General features: G+C 41.1%; 1 protein-coding gene across 5 annotated transcripts in view; it reads left to right on the top strand.

Moving 5' to 3' along the window:
- The first annotated feature begins 223 nt into the window (after positions 1–223).
- dab2 (DAB adaptor protein 2) overlaps positions 224–22,985 on the top strand; it is a 135,289-nt gene continuing 112,527 nt past the window's right edge. Inside the window, exons 1-6 of one of the 5 annotated variants that reach the window (XM_062533712.1) lie at positions 224–299; positions 6,725–6,910; positions 7,121–7,254; positions 17,442–17,540; positions 17,643–17,774; positions 20,741–20,824. In XM_062533712.1, coding sequence (XP_062389696.1) covers positions 6,799–6,910; positions 7,121–7,254; positions 17,442–17,540; positions 17,643–17,774; positions 20,741–20,824 — 561 coding nt within the window. In that variant the 5' untranslated portion in view covers positions 224–299; positions 6,725–6,798. Of the gene's footprint in view, positions 300–333; positions 423–6,005; positions 6,311–6,724; positions 6,911–7,120; positions 7,255–17,441; positions 17,541–17,642; positions 17,775–20,740; positions 20,825–22,985 lie in introns of those variants that run through there. The other 4 variants (XM_062533714.1, XM_062533715.1, XM_062533711.1 and 1 more) reach the window with 4 other exon arrangements.

Below are 22,985 nucleotides of genomic sequence, written 5' to 3'. Positions count from 1 at the left end.
TCTGTGATAGCTTACGTATTTAGACATTATTGCTTTCATTATAGCCTAGACCCAGCTTTTCACTAAGCTGTTTCCTGGCATCGGCTACTTTTTAAAATTGTAGTAGGCCTAGGCCTAATCTAATAGTGGGCTCAGTGAGTTGATTATGCGCATCCTCGAAACGAATGAAACCACGAGATCTACCTTTGTTCTGAGTAGGCATTTTTTCCTCAAACGCAAGGACACAGGCTTTCCTGTCAGCTGATCAACTTTGTTGGCTTGAGCACGCAGGGACCTGTCAGGAGGGACGCTTAATTTCGGTGAGTGTTATATTGTTACTTTGTTCTCCAATTTGTTCGTGGCTTTGAAGTCAACAGGATAAGCCTATACTGCCAATCTGAAATGTTAGTCTTGCTGAGCCTTTTTGTCATATTTTGTGGATGGTGAGCCGAAATATTTAAATCGGTCGTGTTAGGAATTGGATTAAGTGATTGCTGTATCTGTGGGGCCATCCGGTGGGGTAGGACGCTAATGAGAATTTTATACTAGTAGACCTAAGTGATCATGTGAATTTCATCAGCTTTGTGTTCTGCTGGTTCTCTAGTCGTATCTTATTTCTTTAAAGACCAATTGCTGTTTTGTTAACCATATCTTATGTTTTGATAGGCTATAGAATTCCAATTGTTTATTTGTCACAATGCTTAGGTATACCTAACCTAAATGGCAGCTTGATTCATACCATTCATAAGCATGATGGAATTTGTTTCTGTTCTGTTCGTGTATTTTTGGTGGGTTAAAGGTAAGCTACAGTTTGCGATTGGAAGAGAGGCTGTTTGCATTTGAGTACTACATCCAATCAAAAATCAAACACACTGTTGATTGGTTTAATCTATGTATGGCTTGGACCAAAGTGACACTTTTTTGAGTTGGTCAAAACTTAAAACTTGCTGCACTGGCCTGAAATTCAGGCATCCTATCAAAAAGACTAAATGTCTCTTAAAGTGTCAGGGAGTGAGGGTGTGCTGCTATCATTACGAGTGCACTTAGAACAGTTAGGGGACTATGAAGAGCAATTTACTGAAATCGATTTTTAAAAAGGGGCTTGAAATATGGACTGTACATTTAATGGACAATTATTTGGTCACCAGGTAGGTCATTGACTGTTTATACAATGTTTGACAAAAGTGACTGCAGACATTGTTTAGTGTGCTGACAGAGCAAAAGAGATGTTTTTTTCCATGTAACTGCTGACAAGTGTTTTTTTTATGAAGCTCATAATGTCTTGTTGAGTTACTGAGCAACCTGGAGTGGTGTGGTCTGTAAAGTATAGTTATTCTGACATCCATTGGTGTAATTGCCAAAGAGGTATAGCCTAGATTGAAGACGCTAAACTACTAAACTAAAGATAAACTATGCCCATAGTCTACTGTTGGGTTACTAGACTAGCACTTACACCATAAGGCAGAGCAGACAAGACACAAATGACTAATAGCTGGGCGGCAGCAGTAAGCAGATGATATGTGTATTAGAATGAGTGGAATGACTGCAGTTGTTAGCTACAGTGGAGTCTAGAATCTGAAGAAAAGAATAGAGACAGCAGTGTGGACTGATGCTATTGGCAAGTCGCGCTACTCGATGCCCATCTTGGCAATGGCTTCGGGCATCAGGTTATTTGTGTCAGCTATTTTCCTATTCAAATGAATGAGGTGGCATACATAAAGAAGGTCCGTTAGCACTTTATAATAGCTATCGCTTATAAATGAGTAGAGTAGTATGCAGTTATTTAACAGATTAGTAACATGTTTTTAACTGATTACAAATAATGATGTGACAATTAACAAATACTAATTGTTCCTAATTCTATGTTTAATTTAGCTATTAGTTTGTGTGATATCATTTTTATATCATCACTTTATCTGGATGGTTATTCCAATGTTTTTTTTTTTTTTTAAATGGTTACACTTTACAACGTATAGGCTGCATGAATTGGATGCAAGTTGCAAGTGCAGCTTGTCCATTCTGATTAGTAAATGCGTTGTGAGTGTTTTAAGATTAAGTGTAAAAAAATCATTATCACTTTATCACATAATTACAGAATGGGACATGAAAAATATCAAATAGCCTAAATAAGTGGACAAGAGTGCAGTAATAATTACAATAATAACATAAAAGCGCACAGTAATGATCTTTTCAGAAAATAATATTGTTGGGGGGCTACAAGCTGCACAACTTGACAGACTTGCCTCCTATGTAGATAATAGATTCCAAGCAAACCAGAGTTCATAGTGATTCATATTAACAGGCAATTATGCCCTACTGACTCACTGTGATTCTCAAATGATTACTTGTTACAAACTGGAAAAGGGTATGCTAAATTCTAAAAGAAACTTGATTCCAGAGAATTGCCAGGAAAACACTGACTTGACTTGCACAATAATCTTCTCTTGAGCCATCGCTTGCTGTGTGTGAAATTTGTTGATGTACAGATTGGTCATTATTTCTGAGAAATGACACACTGCCTTCTCTCTCCTCTCCTCCCTTCCTCTCCTGAAGCATTTGATCAGTGCTCTTTTTAAGTTGAACTAGGGTAGTGCTTAACTACTGCCTACTACACACTAGTGTTAACTAGAAAATATAATATACAAGGCCATATCATTTTCTTGACCGTCTCGACTTTTCTTGATCATGTAAACCAGCGGTTACCAAACTTTTTCCCCCGCGCACCCCCGCCTATTCTGACTTGACTCACGCACCCCCACCATCCGACACATAAACCGATACAAACGTAACGCATTGTATTGCCACCGCCACCGCCACCGCCCCCCGCAATGAAACGTTCAAAGCGTTGACAATTTGTCCGGTTTCCGGTTAGGTTTCTGCATTGGTTAGCTAAAAAGTAGCCTGCATAGTAGACGATGAGTCTTGAGTTAGTGCAGGGGTTCCAAAACGTTTTCCCCACGGACAACCCACCATCCGACACATTCAAAATTAACACATTCTATTCCAGGCGCCATGCTTAATAAGCCGCCCTTTTTGATGAACACCTACAGACTATAGAGTTTATAAATTATATTTAATTTCACGTTTCCATATCATTATGACCTGATTCGAAATTATATATTTATTCATGAATCAAAAGATTTTTTTCAACACCTGTCCGCCATTGCCCTTTTCATCTCGCGCACCCCCTAGAAGCAGCTCACGCACCCCCGGGGGTGCGCGCACCACAGTTTGGGAATCCCTGATGTAAACAATATTGAAAGCCAAACAATTGCACCCTAGACTAAGCTATTTTAAGTCTGTTTTTTCTCCTTTACTCACTCCATCCCACTGTCTGCCTCTGCCCAATTGGCATCATCATGCCCCCCTGTACAAGTTACTACTTACATGATGGTAAAGATGATGATGTTGCTTTGATATAAATGTATTATTACACAAATTATAATATTACACAGTTTCATGGCTCAACAGTCAAGAACCAACTGACAATAACTGGTGCAACATTCAATTAGTCAATCACTGATGAAGTGTGCATGCACACATATGAAAAGCATCTCTCTTCCTTTGAGTCACAGACATTGTATCATACAATAATGCAGAATTATATTCAATTAGGCTGTGGTTGCTAAAGTATCACATGTAAGGGATAATGTATAGGATGCCGGTCATTATCAGAAAAATAAGTCCTGACAGAGCGAATAGGACCCCGTTCCTAGGATGTTCCTGTAATTTATAGATAGATGAGAGTGACAGCTGTCATAAGGAACACAACATCAAACAGCGTATTGGTTTTTGACAGTCAGTGCATCTGAAGAAATTTGCTTGCTTGTGAGACCGTGTATGTAACACCAGGATTCCACTAAACCTTACTTTACTAAAACCTGTAGTGTGACTAGCAGAGTATATCCTCCATGCATCTGCACGTATTAATGCATAGAAAAGGTTAAACTAATTTCCACCATGGTCACATTGGCAACTGACAATACAGTTCTACACAGTTATTTACTTTTACTATTGACTGACAGGAGGTTACAATTGAAAACAGCCTGAAAAAAGCAACACTTACCCCAGTATCGAATGTCTGAATACAAATGTATCCTGCAGACAAGTCATTGGTTGGGACTTGTTGCTAAGGGCAGCTTACACTTTGTGAAAGTGCACCTTCAAAATAGCTGTGCTTTACATGCGCCTTTCGCTTTAGACCAGGTATTGCTTGGTCAGTAGCATAATGTTTTTTGGGATTTTTGGGATCATGCGCCTGACCTCACCTATTTTTTTTAATTGACATGCCTGTGTGTGCCATGTTGCACTGGCTGTAAGACAGAATCCGAAAACCCTTTTTGAAAGTGTTTTTTGGGGCTTTTTTGCCTTTTGCGACCCCAGAGCTAACTTACAATGCAACTTGCCATAGGCAGTTAGCTTCAATTAACACCCGGAACTCCTTATATGGGCAAAGATGGCAGCTTTGGATCCTATTTAAACTTCAGAGGTCTATTGGAGATTAAACATTCAGCATGACTCATAATCTGGCTGTCACCAAACCAAGCTCAATGTTTTGACATTGAACATTAGTCTTGGGAGTCTGTGCTGTATTTCTACTAAGAGGTGTGATCTGGATAGTCCTTCAACCAATCAGACCAACGATCCGGGTGAGCCAGTTGGATAAGCCAGTTTGTGATTGATAGTTGCAAATTTGTAACAAAAGCGGGAGAGATAGATGTGCAGGTTTCCAGCCTGAGCTGCAGGGCGAAATCCAATTGCCAGCAGACTGCGCTGGGTTTACCTAGTCTACATGACTGATATAATTGAACGTAATATCACATACATTTAGCTAAAAAACATATCGCTAAGCCTGTGGCAAATAGTTGGATTCCTTTGCCCACAGATGGACCCGACAGATGTACATAGCATGTTTGAACTTGCAGCCACTGTGTGGCTATGGACCATGCAATGCTCCAGAACTGCAGTCCAGCTCTCCCCAGCTGGCAGCTATCACCACCAAGGCAGTCTTGATCTCAGGAGCATGCTGCTGCTCACATCTGGGCTTCCTCCTCTTGCGTGGAGCCTTGTGCATCGAGACAGACACCCTCCCTCCCAACCTCAGCGATGATACAAGTCCTTACTAGCCTCTGATTCTGAAGTCGAAGCATTCCCCCCCTCAGGTTGAGTAAGCATCAGCCAGTCAGAGTGCAGACAGTTCCCCCCAGACTGACTCCTGTTTCCCGTTTTCATGACCCTTGCCTCCACCATCATACTCCAGAATGGATGGGATGTTCTTCGGTGCAGCACTAGGCTCCTATGATTTCCTTGGTGTGGAAAATGCGGATGGAATCACAGAATCTAGACATGAAAACAGAAATAAGCACAAGAAAGCCTCTGCCTAAACCCTGGGCAAATAACACTGTTAAGCATGTTGCTTTGTAACATAGCTCGAATATTGATGTTCAATGCCTTTGAATGGAGTGTGTCAGACTAGAGTACAGTAGCCTTTGAAATCTCAATATTGATGTGCATCTGAATAGTTTTTCAAAGAATAATATGCAGCACTTCTTCTGCTTGTTCAAGCAATTAAATTCACAAAAACATGGTTGTAGCTTTTCCGACCCATTTTTAAATAACATAACATCCGGCCAGGCTGTTCTTTTGCTAATCCATGCAGTGGGCTATTCAAATATGAGTTGCGCTGAATCAAGTTTTATCTCCAATGGAATTCCGATGGGATAGCCTACTCTGTGATATTGCCAAAAAATTATCTTATAGCCTATAGTTAATATCTGATAAATGTAATAGCCTCACAGTCTCGTGATGTAATTCATTTCTTTAATGCACTACACATACACACCAGGCACCAGCTAGAACAAGGCAGCCATGGAGTTTCTCAGACATTCATCATGGCAGAGTTAGCAAGACAGCATGTTTGAAAGCAAGTAAACCATTGTTGGAGGAACAGGAAAGAGGAAATGGGGAACAAGGAGTGTCGTAAATGATATACTCTGAAGCTGTAGGGGGAGCTCTGTAGAAGTTTTGAGATGTTTGTATCCAGTTCCATTGATTTTGCAAAGATCTTGGGAGAATTCTTTGCTTTTACCCATCATGATATATTTCTTGAAATGCTGACATCAAACCATGCAACAGAACAGGAATATACAGTAGGGCCATTAGCTGACATTACAAGATGTCACATCACAAGACACCTCGTGAGAAAATAAGGAAGAACAGCCTAACAGGATTTAATAGCTTAACCTTTGAGCCTTTTCCAGCTTTGCTCAGCAGTACCTCCTCTCTACATTCATGCATTTTCTGTTAACTGTAGGTGAAAGAAGGACAGAAGGTAGGTGTTCATATCATACAGAACATCCATTTAGATCAGTTGACTTTTAGTTTAAAGAGATCATGAATGATAGAGCAGATATGACAGGGCAGGACACACAGGAAGATTTGTTTTAATAATGTGATGATCACATCTTGGAGGCATATTGCCTGACATGCTGTCACCTCACAGATCACAACTACCATTGTTATTTATGATGTGTTGCATACAATTTCAATGCTCTGTTTAAATTGTGTTTGGTAATGGCATAGGAATCCATTTCCTATTGTATTTACTATTGTATCTACTGTATCTGTTGTATTTACTTTACATCCATTCATTTAAATGTATCTGCATTTATAATATGTTTAGCCTCATTACTCAATGCAATGTGCTCCTCTTGAGTGTCTTGCTCCTGTCTATTTCTCTTACAAGTGGAGTGTTGCCAGCTGCCTCCAGAGCCCTACTTCTCCCTTGCTTTGTAAAGCAATCAGGCCTCTGACCCCAGCATGTCAACCGATATGGAACCCACTATTGTAACATCTGATTCTATGAACATTGAGATAACAACAGCAGCTTCTACAGAAAGCAAGACTGGTCTCAAGAAAGAAAAGAAAAATGGTAATGTATGTGTTTTATCTCCTTAGGATGGCATCCCCTATTGATAGGTGATAATTACCAATGAATCAATTTCTAGAAATTCTATAAAATGATTTAAATGTATTGACAAAAACATTAGTCTTCACTGACAATAGCTAATAGGGCATGTGCAGTCATGCAAAATTGTACTGTTTCTGGATTTATTTATTTATCTATTTTTTTGTTTTTCAGAGAAGACAGAGGAGTACTTGGTAACCAGGTTCCAAGGAGATGGTGTGAGATACAAAGCTAAACTGATTGGTGTTGATGATGTTCCAGAACCTAGAGGGGATAAAATGAGTCAGGACTCAATGATGAAGCTTAAGGTATGGTCATGTCTTCATCTCACATTTGCCTTGGTATTAGGCTGTCTTTTTCTGTCCCCAAAATCTCATTCTGGTGGGGTTAATTTCATTGATGAACAGATGCAATTCAACCTATATTTCACTATTAGACATGATTGTACAGCACTTTTATCAGAAATAGTACTCCTAATTCAGTAACAGCAGTGCTTCATGTATCATATGCTCCATGTAACAGTAAACAGAGCGATGATGACGGCCTCGAGCCCCTATGGTTCCACGACCCATGACAATGATCCATCAATGTACTCACATGTGGTGTGTCAAAAACACACATCTAACGTGTGTGCTCAATAGTTTTGTGACTTTTATACACTGGAAGCACTCACTTCCTGTAGTGATGTTTACTCTGACACCAGGTGGTTCTACACCACAAGTCTGCGCAGCCCTTCTGGCATCTGCCCAAATGCCAGACTGCCCAGTCCGTCCCTGGGTACCGTGGAAATCGCATGTTAAAAATCGTTGTTCTATAGGTTCTTAAGAGTTAAAAAAAAGATGTCTCCACAGGGCTGTACACTTAGCTTTTTCATTAGGAGCACAGGTGCTCCTAAATGAAAAAATGTAGGCGCACAGGAAAAATTTTAGGAGCACTAAGATATTTCCTTAAACCTAAATATAAACCTCATGCCTTAAGCAGGATACAGATCATTCACAGCAGTGGCAGTCTCTGCTCAAACCCTCCACACACACAGAAAATGGCTTGTCTTGTTTCTATTTCATATTTTGAATTCAGAATTTGTACACATGTTGTTAACAATTTATAGCATTTGCAATATCTTGAATACTTCATATTGATTACACTTGTCTTTAATGATATTACAGGGGTGGTGTGTAGGTCTAATGAACATACGTGAACATAATTAGGTTTCATTCGGTTTTAGGAAAATAGTCACGCATAGTTCAAGGATACATGTTAACATACAGGTAAAGAGAAATATTTCTGGTGTAGTAGAAAATATGAGTGTCCAGCAATGTTAACTCCTATGATTTAAGTAGCCTACCATGGCATGGCATTGTGAGTTGTCCCGTTCACTTTTTCCTTGGTCATGTTTAATTGGCTGGGTGCTTAACCTACTCTTAGCCTACTTAACTTACCATGACTTGTCTTGGAGTTTGGTATAGGCTATCTGTTATATCCAATGAGTGACAACCAGTGCTCAAAATGAAACGTTACGGTATTCTCCTGATAACGTTAGTGGAATGGATATAATGTGAACGTAGCCTACAGCGCACATTTGCGATGAAAATGTTTCGCCTTTTTGAAGCAGGTGTAGCCTACACCGAATCGTGGTTAAATCCATCATTTAGACGACAGAATCAGTAGGATACCATTTTTGTTTCATAGAAGTCTTCCAGGCCTATGTCAAATGCAGGCTCGGGTGAAGCTGGGAGGAATTTAGCATAGGCTACAGTTTCCACACCGTGTTTATCAACCGTGATAATAAAAATATTTTAAATGAACACGGTAATTGCTATAGTCAACATTTTCATCATAGTTCACCATTTCACCGGTAATCGCTACATAGTCACCAACTGATAACGAACAGATTGAAGAAAAAGAAGAATGGATTTGGAGTGACATTTCTTGCATGTGTGTGTGAGCGCGAGGTTGATGCTGAAAGCGTGAGTGTCCAGCCAGGTTGTCAACTCTGAAATTTGTATACAGATGCGTGAAAATTGTACTATACTTTGATCCACTTGGTGTTGATTCATTTTAGGAGCAAAATGCGAATGAAAGGGTTGAAATCAGTACTCGCACGTGTGCGACAATTTTATTTTTTCAACTCACACTAATATATTTTTAGTCGCATTTGAGACGACCTGCTCGCACTGTACAGCCCTGACTCCATTTATTCTTGAAGGTTTTAGTGACTCTAGTCAAAGGTCAAATTCCAAAAAGGTCAAATTTGGTGTTTTGCCCATAAACCTCACATTTCTTGTATTGTAGCACAGGGGTTGGTGCCAAAAAGTAAAGATATTCTACAAGTATTATGCAAAAGTGGTCCACATAAACAATACAACATTATAAAATATTTGTTTTAGACTGATGATTGATCTCTTTAGTAAGAAATTGTGCCTAAAATGCTCAAAATTGCTGTCAAAATCCGCCAAAAAAACCCTTCAATATCAATATTATCAATTCATGCCTATGAGTGTGCTTGAGTGTAGGCCTAGCCTGCTCTGCCAGTTCTTGTCTAAACCCATTCAGAGCACAAAGTGCAGAGATCAATTAAATCAATTTTAATTGACTTTTACATAGCCAGCACCAGCTGAGGCCTGTAAGGCCTTCCTTAGCCTATGTATGAAGTGTGAAGAAAAGAAAAGGTAAAAGGATCAGATAGACCAACAGACAGGTGTGTGTGTGTGTGTGTGTGTGTGTGTGTGTGTGTGTGTGTGTGTGTGTGTGTGTGTGTGTGTGTGTGTGTGTGTGTGTGTGTGTGTGTGTGTGTGAATGAGAGAGAGAAACCTGGATTTCCCATTAATATTTATGCTTACTTTACTTGATTCAATTAGAAAAAGTGGATTACTCAATCGGAATGACTATTTGAGCACAGTAAGCATGTGTTTCATTCAGAACTTGACTGTTTCATGTAATTGACAGTAATATGGTTTGATAAATTGGACAGTCCTAACTTTCCATTTTCAACTTTACATCCTTATTGTGTTCATACTGTATAATCATTCCATTTGAGTAATCAAGTAAGGTAAGCGTATAACAGTACAGGGGAAGGGAAAAGAGGGGTTGTCACATTTACCAAACCACAAAACATTAAACTAAACAAACAGGCGCAGTAAAGTTAGTTTTTTCAACATTCTTTTAACATTCAAAATTCAAAAAGATCGAAAATGGCTGTGGAGCATACCAATGAAATTTCCTCATGTGGTAGACTCCAAATATATGTGTTTTGCATGTCCCATGTGCCCCTGGCACATCTTGAAATTTCACAGTCTGAAAGCCCATTTCATACTCTTTCTGGAGATGTGTTCAATTCATTGGTATAGCTTGTCATACCTCTGTAATGGGGAGATACAATATCATCCAAATGGATTATTTTTTAGTTTTGTGCTACAATACTTCCAACAAAAAAACAATATAGACACCTCTTAATTACTTTTTCAAAGACAGCTTAAACACTCTTCTGTAGAGAGACATAACCATTTGCAAAACATTTTGTTCATAAATTGTGTAATGGGGCACCCAATGTGGGGGGTTGAAAAAAATCTGCAATTTTTCTTCTGATTTCACAAGATTGAATCTATAGGTAGCAATCATTATTCACAGAACATTTGAAGTCTTTAGCTTGAAAACTTTTTGAGATAATGACATCTGAACTTAGCTGCAGATTTAGATGAGGGCGCCAATGTGCCAAAAATCAGAAGGGGGGTACCATGTTCAAAAATGTTTTTCTCTGGATGTATTAGGTATACCAATCTAATATTTTGGCTAAGTTAGTTTAAATGGTTACTCTTTAGGTGGTAAAATGTTGAAGGAAATCTGAGATGGTCAAGCAGAAGGCATTTGTTGAATTGAGGTGGAATGACCCTATATTCTTTGTTTGCACTGTCATAGCCTGTGTGGTCTACTTTGGGTTTGAGCCAGTCTTTCTCGTTCTTCTTTTTGTGGGGGGAGAGCGCTGCGCATTTGTTTACATTGTAGACTAGTTTATTTTGAATTTGAATCTCCTCTGATTGATCGTGGTATCTGGTGTCATCTTCAATTGTGTGGCTGTTGTTGGTCTTCCGAGTGCCGTCTCTAGTAGGCAGAGGGTGCCTTAGGCGGCACCATTTTTTTTTCAGGCGGTGAAGGTGGGTAGAGCAGTCGTCTCGGGAGCACATCCGAGGCTTCGGGTTGCCTCAGCAAGGAGTCTGTCGTGCCCCTGGTTTAAGGTGCTTAACAACCCCCCATCGGTAACTGCTCAAAGAAACCTAGGGTCTACTTAGTTAAACATGTTTGAGTTAGGTAGAGGGAATGCGCATTTGGGAGCCCAATACGTGAATAGTTTAATTGGTACGCTTATCATCGCTTATTTGAGCAGATATGTCTATAGTTGAGGATTTTGCTAGTGCTCCCTTGGTGGAGACCTTTTATTTGTTTACCAAAGAGCAACTTTCTTTGCTTGTGGAGCGTTACAATATTTAATTGACTGGTTCCGATAAAAGTAATAAAAAACGCATGCAGGATCTTATTAGGGCTGCACTGGTTGAGCAGGAGGTACTACCCGCCGATTTGAAACCTCCCCCTGCTGACCCAGTTCATACATTTACGTATGAACAGCTAAAGGAGCTCCTTCTCCTTTGTTTGGATAAAAGCGAACTCGAGTACAATGCAGAACTTGCTAGGCAAGACTTAGAGCGTGAGAAATTGGAGCTTGAGCGCAAACGCTTGTGATTAATTGAAGAAGGGATATTGGGGACGTCAACTACGGCCAGCCCCGTGGGGTTCGATGTAGCTAAAAACGTGAGACTCATACCCAAATTTGAGGAGTCTAATGTGGAGATGTTTTTCAAATTATTTGAACGAGTGGCTGACCTGTGACGAGTGGCTGAGACCTGTGATTATCCCGATACAACGCGCACTTTGTTGCTCCAATGCACTCTAACTGGTCGTGCACAAGAGGCCTATTCGTCTCTTGGTGAGGCCGAGAGTAAAAAGTATTCATGTGTGAAGAAAGCTGTGCTGAAAGCGTATGAACGGGGAGGAGGGTTATCGCGAATGGAGGTGGAGTCTAAGGAAGATTTGACCAGAAATTGTCTTCCAGAACAAATAGGCACTTACATTAGTGAGCACCATGTCTCAACTGTGTCCGATGCTGCGGTCTTAGTGGACGATTACGTCCTAGTACATAAAACTACATTTTTGGAACACAGTCATTTCGGAATGACCCCGATGCTCGGGTCAAGGTCACGTGATGTCATACTTGACATCCAATGTTTGTTTTATACCTCTCAAGCAGGTGTGGTGGGGCAGAGCTATAGCCCACTGGTTAGAGCTTCGGCCCCAAAACCCAAAGGTTGCTGGTTCAATCCCCGACCTGTTCATGGCTGAAGTTCTTTTGAGCAAGGCATCAATAAAGTATATTCTATTCTCTTTTTTTCTATTCACACAACTACACGCACGCTGGCGAATTCGAACATTCTGAAACGCGCATATGCGATGAAACATGATTGCGCATTCTTCCACGAGTTGCCTAAACAGCCAGCCTACAGCCTATGCAGGGGACAGAGAGAGGGGGTGGGGGTGGGGAGGCAGTTGTCCGTGAACTGGTTAGACGAGTGTATGGGGGAGGGGGAATGATCGGTTTCAAATAGGCTATGTTTGCAATGGATAGTGTGTTATGTATAGACCCCGAAGCCATTTGCTTTGAGAATAACGGCTGGCTGATGAAGTTGTTGGCTGGCTAGCTGGCTCAGCCAAAACCTAAATGCTGCTGCAGCCGCCAAAGTTTTCATGGCTGATAATGGCTTTAGTTGCCACTTCATGTCTACAGATGTCTATATTGTACTAGATCTCAACACGCAATGTTATTGTATTGTTTTGGACAAAGTTCTGCACGTTTCACTTCAATGTAGACTGCATGCGTTGTGAACAGCGCAGCAATCTCTGGAAACGGTGGAAGTCGCAGTAATACTGTTCCAGAATATTTGGTTCATATCATCAATTTTTGGTTTTGGTGTTTGTGCAACCGGGCCCTGAAGATTTAACAAAAGTCTGAGTAGCCCTACGTAGGAATTAGGAAAGTATGTAAGGCGAGTTCAAAATTAGGCTACCTTGTTTGCTTCTTTCCCCCATGTCATTTGAATTGGTCGTCAACTCACTGTGAGTCCTGTGTATCGTAGCAACGAGCACAATACTGATGTGGTGTATCCAGTGGGAAAATCTCATGTAGGCCTTGTTTCTAGGCTATCGTTTATTTTTTCGCGTGTGTCTCTATGATATAATTATTTTTAGGTGTAAAAAGTCTAACTGGCTTAGCCAAAGTTTGTCAGATGGGGGCTCAATTTGGCTTAGAAAATTATTGGCTGGCAAAATTATTTTTTGTTAATGGTAAACAGTATTGTGATTCATCCGTTTATTTCAGATAGTTTGTTATTAAAAACCATTAAGTAAGGGATAATGTATAGAACGCTGGTCATTAGCGGGAAAATAAGGACCGACAGGGCGAACCGGACCCCGACGCGAAGTGGAGACTGTTTGAGAGGTTGCTAGGTAACCTCTTACTAGCTGTCTTTCACTTTCAACGAAATTTCAACGCGGAGTGATATAAAAGACCTGAATTAGAAGCACAAACTCCGTTGCCATTGACAGCGGTCATTATTTTTTTCAGAGGTCCTCCATCAAGAAATAATGACCGGTAGAACTTTGGGAAATCCCATTCAAGTCAATGGGGCGTCCTATGGGCGTTCTACTTGCATTGTGAAGAGCCGTATAATAACAAAAAATAATTGTTCGTCGACGTTGAAAAATGGTCAGTGAATTCAGTCAATATAAGCTACAACATTTCGCTCATGCCGAGATGTGAACCCGGGTCTCCTGCGTATTAGCCGAGGGAGTTAACGTTGCGCCACTTAACATTTTGTACTTTTTACAATTGGAAATAGGTGTTTGACGTGACTCAGTCAGTCCAGCATTATTCTGAGCTTTAAAAGATAGCCTACAAATAGAAGATAAGATATACAACTATGAATGTACGCCCTACGTACATAAATAGGCTACGACGAATTTCAGCTGAAAATATTTTTTACACACGTACGCCTGCCTAATAGAACAACGTCGCAACGTTTTCAAAACTTGCATTTTACCACTGTAAATCGCCTCCATAGACTATGCCATGTAAATGAAAAAAAGTTAGTAAAATAAATCACATATATAATACATATTGCACATATATAAACTATATGTTTTATGGTAAAATATTATTCTCATGCCCGACTGACAGGAAACCCTTGCGACATCTGCTGTGAGAAAAGAGAATAGCAGCCAGGACAAACATGGCCGAAAGTGAGACAACATAGTGTTGTCACATACAGTACAGGCCAAAAGTTTGGACACACCTTCTCATTCAAAGAGTTTTCTTTATTTTCATGACTATGACTATGAAAATTGTAGATTCATACAGAAGGCATCAAAACTATGAATTAACACATGTGGAATTATATATTTAACATAAAAGTGTAAAACAACTTAAAATATGTCTTATATTGTAGGTTATTCAAAGTAGCCACCTTTTGCTTTGATTACTGCTTTGCACACTCTTGCCATTCATTTAATGAGCGTCAAGAGGTCACCAGAAATGGTTTTCCAACAGTCTTGAAGGAGTTCCCAGAGATGCTTAGCACTTGTTGGCCCTTTTGCCTTCACTCTGCAGTCCACACGGTGGTTGGAACCAAAGGTCTCAGATTTTGACTCATCAGACCAAAGCACAGATTTCCACTGGTCTAATGTCCATTCCTTGCGTTCTTTAGCCCAAACAAGTCTCTTCTGCTTGTTGCCTGTCCTTAGCAGTGGTTTCCTAGCAGCTATTCTACCATGAAGGCCTGATTCAGGCAGTCTCGTCTTAACAGTTGTTCTAGAGATGTGTCTGCTGCTAGAACTGTGTGGCATTGACCTGGGGTGCGTTTCCCGATAACGATGGATAGACACTCTTACGAGGGTTTTCTACGATTCATCTTAAGATTGATCGTTAGGATTTGCCGACTGTTTCCCGAACATGCTCGTAGCGTGAACGCGCGTGCACTGCTCTTACGATGCTCTTAAGGGAGCAGTCCACGATAAAAGTTCTGAAATATCCCCTAATTTCATGGTGATGTCAGCTGACTGCACGTCATCACTAAGCCACCGTCTGAACTTCGGATCTATACATTAATTAACATCAATACGAAAATAGAAAACCTTTGACATCTGCATGTAAGCATTCCAATTAGCCTAGGTCATATACCACATGCATACATACGTTTGTATTATTTAACATTAGATTGTTGCCCCGTTTTTATGTTTGTTGGAAGATTATATACATAGGCTTCGGCTAGCTTACTCCTACATAGTTTATGCGAGTTCTTTGCTAACCTACTTGTGAGAGCACGGTGTGCTGCCTGTGCAATAATGTGTCGTGTCACTTAAGCAGACGTTTGAATGAAGAGGTTGATAAGAGAATGAGGAAATGTGTAGGCTGAAATAACATAGCCTATAGGCTTAGATTTTGACGCAGAACAGACTATTGTCACATATTCCTTTCTCTGTTTTTACCTCATAAGCCTAATAAAAAATAAAAAATAAAAGGCTACACAAAAAGATAATGGCAAACGTTTCTGGCAACGTCTCCTTTCCTAACTAGTAGGCTATTCTTGTCCGGTTTTAATAACATTATGTCCATTGAATGAATGCTATTTTGCACGCTAAAATCTGAATCATCACAAGTAAATTTACAATAAAGAATGGTAACGTAAGTTGGATCATTATATTCTTAGTTGTAATCCCCCTGCATATCCTGCTGGTGACTCCACTGAGGCATAGCGTTACGACGCTCTTGGGCAGTAACGAGAACTTTGGATCACTCGTAGATCTACGAGTGTTTTCACGATGCTCTTAAGCTACGATGGTTTCGGGAAACAGTCGGCAAATCTTAAGACGGTCGTAAGAGGGACTTTACGATCATCGTAGGCTTACGATGCTTTCGGGAAACGCACCCCTGGTCTCTAATCTGAGCTGCTGTTAACGTGCGATTTCTGAGGCTGGTGACTCGGATGAACTTATCCTCCGCAGCAGAGGTGACTCTTGGTCTTCCTTTCCTGGGACGGCCAGTTTCTTTGTAGCGCTTGATGGTTTTTGCGACTGCACTTGGGGACACTTTCAAAGTTTTCCCAATTTTTTGGACTGACTGGCCTTCATTTCTTTGAGTAATGATGGCCACTCGTTTTTCTTTACTTAGCTGCTTTTTTTCTTGCCATTATACAAATTCTAACAGTCTATTCAGTAGGACTATCAGCTGTGTATCACCCCTGACTTCTGCACAACACAACTGATTCCCAACCCCATTTATAAGGCAAGAAATCACACTTATTAAACCTGACAGGGCACACATGTGAAGTGAAAACCATTTCAGGTGACTACCTCTTGAAGCTCATCCAGAGAATGCAGAGTGTGTGCAAAGCAGTAATCAGAGCAAAGGTGGCTACTTTGAAGAAACTAGAATATAAGGCATATTTTCAGTTGTTTTACACTTTTTTGTTAAGTACATATTTCCACATGTGTTAATTCATAGTTTGATGCCTTCAGTGTGAGTCTACAATGTCAATACTCATGAAAATAAAGAAAACTCTTCGAATGAGAAGGTGTGTCCAAACTTTTGGCCTGTACTGTAAGTGAGCGCAAAATAGCTCTAAACTAGCTTGTACCGGTGTGCTTTTGATCATGTAAAAATTCTGGGTGATAAAACACACGTATTTAGGAAAAGTCGTGAAAGTAGGGTGCTGGAATTTAATCGAGTGAAAAGATTTTTTTTTTTGTAATCACTGCGGTCAAAAGACCGCAGCCCAGCAGTTCTAGGTATATCTAGGTCAAACCTACACGGCGCTTCTAGTAATACGTGTCAGCGGTCAAATGACCGGCGCTTGGCGCTTCTAGTGTTAAAAAGATAAAGTCAGTATATGATAAAGGAAAGTGTAATGCAAAGTGTATAGACGTGATCAAACAAAGAGTGTAAAAATGCGACGTCTGTGTGAAAGCTGCCACGGGTTGAGGCTCTCCCCAGCGGAGCAGCCATCGAGTGGTTCAGGCCAGAGTCGTAAGCAGTGCCAAGCCAAGAGCAGAGAGCGTCCATTCCTCCAGGTGATTTTATAGCACCACCCATTAGCCCAACCACCAATAGGCCCACTCCTTGCTCTGCAACTGGTAAAGCATAGATCAAAGGGGCAGAGCCCACACAGGCATAAGAAAAGGAGTGCGCAACTGACCAGCAGGGTCTTAACACTATCTAATACAAATTCAGCTACCATCCTTACTAAAGTGTTCACTTTAGACTGCTTTTCCACGGTACGAATTGACACGGTCATCTCAACTGAGGAACCAAAATTACCTGAGTTTCCCATTTGAAATTGCTTGAGGTGTGTTTATATGCAATTTCAAAGTTGACAAATATGTTCATATGTAACAGGGAATGGCCATTGCTGCTCGGTCCCAGGGCAAACACAAACAGAGGATCTGGATGAAGATCTCCCTTACAGGAATTAAAATAATTGATGAGAAAACTGGGGTAAGTGTGAGCATTCCAGTCATACCCATAAGCCTATATGGATGTCATTATCAGCCATCTACTGTATACTGTTGCTTGTTTGTGTTCCATTCCTTCTGTCAGGTGATTGAGCATGAACATGCAGTGAACAAGATCTCCTTCATTGCCAGAGATGTTACAGACAACCGTGCTTTTGGTTATGTGTATGGTGCTGAAGGACAACACCAATTTTTTGCCGTTAAAACAGCTCAGCTGGTAAGAGACCAAAGAATTGTTCATTCATAGATAAATAAAAAAAAAAATGGATAGATAACTTTATTAATTCCTAAAGGGTAATTGTGGTATTACAACAGTAAATATAGCTGCAAGCGGCGATGGCGGGCCCGAGCACCTGCGGTGCGGAGACCTGTGACATTTCGGAATCTAACAAAGCAACATGTGCGTGTTTTTGGGCATGTGCATGAGCAACACACATGCCCACCAAATTTGGTCAATTTTCCTGAATGTATGTGTCAACCACAACAGACAACACGATAGGTGGCGCTATAGAGTCCCTAAGCCACACCCTAGGTCAGAGCTCTATCTCTGACTATCGATAGCAATAACGCACCTTCGCCATTTCAATATACTTTTGAAATTCAAAAATCTGGTCGCAATTCCTCTCGGGCAACCCCTCAAGATCATTTTAGTGCTTAAATGACATGATTTCGATAAACCGTCTAGGAGAAGTGTTTCAAAATATGTGATGTGCAAAAATCATAATCACAATCATAACTCAAATTCTTCTAAGATTCACTATATCGTTTAAATGTAAAACTTGTTCAGATTCATACAACACATATTCCCAGAGTCCCTGAGCCACACCCTAGGCCAGAGCTCTGTCTCTGAGTATCAAATGCAATTCTACATATGCCTGCTAAATTTCAAGAGTTTTAGAGCATGCCAAGTTGGTGAAAAAAGGAATTAGGTAAGACGGAAAAAACTATAATAAATATAGCCGCAAGCGGCGATGGCGGGCCCGAGCACCTGCGGTGCGGACCGGTGACATTTAGGCATCTAACAAAGCAACACGTACTTGTTGGTGTGCATCTGCATGAGCAACACACATGCCCACCAAATTTGGTTAATTTTCATCAATGTATGTGTCAACCACAGCAGACAACAAGCTAGGTGGTGCTATAGAGTCCCTAAGCCACACCCAAGGCCAGAGCTCTGTCTCTGACTAGCGGCAGCAATAACACACAAGAGTACCTAATTGTCGTAAATGTATGTGTCAATCATACAAGACAATGTGCTAGGTTGCTCTATAGAGTCCCTAAGCCACACCCTAGGCCAGAGCTCTATCCCTGACTAGCAGTAGCAATAACACACATGCCCACCAAATGTGGTTGATTTTCGTGAACGTGTCAACCATAATAGACAACGTGCTAGGTGGCGTTATAGAGTCCCTAAGCCACACCCTAGGCCAGAGCTCTATCCCTGATTAGCAGTAGCAATAACACACATGCCCACCTAATGTGGCTCATTTTTGTGAATGTATCAACCACAACAGACAATGCGTTAGGTGGCGCTATAGACTCCCTAAGCCACACCCTAGGCCAGAGCTCTGTTTCTGACTTGCGGCAGTAATAACACACAAGCTCACCAAATTTGATTCATTTTCGTGAATGTATTTGCCAATCACAACAGGTAACACACTAAGTGGCGCTATAGAGTCCCTAAGCCACACCCTCGGCCAGAGCTCTGTCTCTGAATAGCTATAGCAAAACACATGCCCACCAAATTTGGTCCATTTTCGTGAATGAACTTGTCAACCACAACAGACAATGTGCTAGGTGGCGATATAGAGTTTCTAAGCCACACCCTATGCCAGAGCTCTGTCTCTGACTAGCAGTAGCAATAACACACAAGCCCACCAAATTTGGTCAATTTCCTTGAATGTATGTGTCAACCACATCAGACAATGTGCTTGGGGCTAGGATAGGCTAGAAGAAGTAGGATAGACAAATGGAGAATGGGGAGTGTGTGTTTGTGTGTGTGTGTGTGTGTGTGTGTGTGTGTGTGTTTGTGTGTGTCTGTGTGTGTGTGTGTGTGTGTGCGCGCGCGCGTGCGTGCGTGAGAGAGAGAGAGAATGACGGGGGAGGGGTGAGAGAGTGTCTGTGAGTCTGTGTAGAGAATTAGCGGGGGACGAGAGAGACATGCAGCTGAGAGAGAGAGCACATACTCCTGCTCAGCTAAATGGATGGAGTATAAGACACATGCAAACACAAATAAACCTAAATACTCACTTACTGTGAACATGGCTAAAGTCAAAATTGCAGCATAGGTTGATATGATTATAATTATTCGTCAACTCGCTTCAAAATATTTTAGCTAAAACTGTGTCCACAACAATCATTAATGCACTTTTAAAAAACACAAACAACACCAAATTCAAAACTTTGCATATGACTGTTACTACAAACACACTAACTAATATACTCCATCAAATTTCATCCAAATTAGTCACTGTTTTCTACCTATAACACCAACTTTTTTTTTCTTTTACAAGACACCTAGATTCAAACCTTCGCCATTTCAATATACTTTTGTATACTTTTTAATATACTATACTCAGAGCAGTGAGCTGCCTGCCCAACCAGCGGCGCTCAGGGAGCAGTCATGGGTTAGGTGCCTTGCTCAAGGGCACTTCAGTTGTGGACTGGTCAGGGATCGAACCGTCAATCCTCCAGCTACTTGGTGGGCTTGTTTGTTATTGCTATTGCTAGTCAGAGACAGAGCTCTGTCCTAGGGTGTGGCTTAGGGACTCTATAGCGCCACCTAGCGCGTTGTCTATTGTGGTTGACTCATACTTTCACAAAAATGAACCAAATTTGGTGGGCTTGTGTGTTACTGCTACCGCTAGTCAGAGACACCACACAAGAAAAGTTCCTTAGTAAGAATGGAGTTCTTGATGAATGGAGTTTATATATGGTCCTTGTGGTTGTGGAGATATTCACCATTTATTGTGGGCATGTTGTGTGGAGTAAATGCTTGTTACAGTCACAAAAAGAACAGTTCAACTTTACAACTGCCCATGGAACTTCATCTAAGTAACTAAAAGAAAATTAGGTTGTCAGCTTGTATACAAACATGTCCACAAAAGTCTTAATGGAAGCCCTTTTCAGAACTGGCCCCCTGACTAAAATGGTTGTTTGAATTGTTCTTCTTTCCCTCCTCAGGCGGAGCCGGTAGTAATTGACCTAAAGGACCTGTTCCAGTTAATCTTCAACATGAAAACAAAGGAATCCCAGGCTCCAAAGCATGTGCGTATAATTACCAGGGCTCTAGACCACAGGTGTCAAACTCAAGGCCCGCGGGCCAGATGCGGCCCGCCACGTCATTTCATATGGCCCGCGAGAGCTTTAAGGGTCTGATACAGTATGTGGCCCACGAGAGCTTAAAAGGTCCGATACAGTTTTTGCGTATACAGGCAAAACACTGCAATACACTGCAATACAATGCACGCATGTGAGACTGACAGGGAGGCAACATCAACCACCTTCCTCTATGATCAGTGCAACTGGCTACATCAGATGTGATAGCAACGTGTACGTGTGAAAACAAAATAGACCAGTATTCCAAATAGGGATGCAACGGTACAGTTTTGCCACGGTTCGGTTTGTATCACGGTTTTTGGGCCACGGTAACGGTTCGGTTTCAATATATCAATATTATCTTGGCTCTAGCATACAGGAGGCTATATTTGCCTTTTCTATTTCAAATCAACAATGTGCTTCTACTTACACTTGCAGAGAAAATATTAAATGCATAGCCTGACACAGATGAAGCAGAATCACAAAAATGTATTAAAAGAAAAGAACACCATCATTGCCTTCTGTCATAAACAGGCAATGTTATCCATAGTGCAGTGCAGCATAAAGTAATGTGCAGTTATTTATTTAATAAACTCACTGTTCTTGACACATTTAAAGAAAATACTTAACTGTTATACACCCTCAAAAAAGTAGTGAACAATTCTGAAAATCTTCTCAAAATAATTGGTGAGGTAGTATTATGTGTAGTTTCAAATGGATATTTGATTTGGGAGTGCCTGCCCTGTCCTCTTTTATGAACGTAAAAAATGTAAACATAGACAAAAGTGCAGTGCAGCATTAAAAATATTAGAACAATGAAATGAACATTATTGCAACCTGTTGTCGGGGGGGGGGGCAATATTCCGAGAAGAAAGTGGCAAATTTGCCACTTCACAAAGTGTCTGTTTCCCCTGTGTCTCCTGTCGTGTGTGTGTGTGTGTGCGTGTGTGTGCGAGAGAGTTGTGTGATTGACGAGTGGACGAGCGATTGACTGATTTAGCAGTGAGTTTATTGTTTTTCGAGTGGACACCTCCCGCTGCCCGTAGTCTAGCATGTACAACGTCAGGAAAATAAATGACCCGAGTTTGGAATGACATGTCAGCCTCCCCATCTCCTATAACCTCCCATCCCTACAATATTTTCCAGTAAACTATCAAAAAGAGAATACACTCAGCTGTGTCGGCGTCACGCTTTCTTAGGCTACTCTAGCGAGCAATCAACGCAGGGCAGAAACCACCGGTTACACTGTTACACACAGACTTTATAATGTGGCAAATGTTCGACCTTCTAAAGTGGCAAATTTGCGTCTTTACAAAGTATATATACGTGGCCCTAATACGCCGTCGTATTCATTATGTCTTTGGGAATTATAGGAATATTGTTGTCGAAAGGCTGCAGCAATGGATGGTTGGGTTTTCGGTGGCAAACTAACTCTCCGTGCTGCTCCACTTAAGGTTACAGCCGGGTGATGAAGGCGCAAGTGGGCCGACATGTTGGATGTGTTACCTTTATTAGGTGATCGTTGTGAAGCAGTGCTTGCAATGCACACTGTGCTTTGTTTACTGACGGTCTTTTTGCCTTGTTCGTGGGCTACTTCAAATGTCGCCATGATCATGCAGCCGCCGGTAAAGTTTGTTTCTTCTCACATGACTCCTTCATTTGCATTTCAACGCGCTTATTGGCTCTTGGGAAATTCAGTAAAATTCTGATTGGTTGTTGCAAGGTTGACGAGAGGCAAGCTGAACAGTCAGAGAAAACGCATCCCCCGGGTCCTAAGCACTCCTCCCTATCGCTCCCAGGCTACGCGCGCGCAATAACCTTGTATTAAATAAAAAGTTTAATGTCGCGTATACCGAAATATTGCGGTTTAGGTGAGTCTATTGAACCGAACAGGCCAAACCGAACGGTTCAATAAATTATTGAAAACCGTTGCATCCCTAATTCCAAACTATTTTAGCGAACGGAGCGCCTAAATTACGCGCTCGGTTAAGCCTGCCTGTGAAATGCATGATTGTTTGAAGTGTGCTTCTTTGAGAGGGGAATCGATGTAAGTTGTAAACTACGTGATACGTTTACGCCTACGTTTAAAAGGCATGTATAATTGTGTGTA

The sequence above is a fragment of the Sardina pilchardus genome, chromosome 4 (assembly GCF_963854185.1).
Source record: "Sardina pilchardus chromosome 4, fSarPil1.1, whole genome shotgun sequence".
In the NCBI taxonomy this organism is placed as follows: domain Eukaryota; kingdom Metazoa; phylum Chordata; class Actinopteri; order Clupeiformes; family Clupeidae; genus Sardina; species Sardina pilchardus.
Note: the sequence above shows the minus strand (reverse complement) of the source record. Positions and strands in the feature narration are given on the sequence as shown.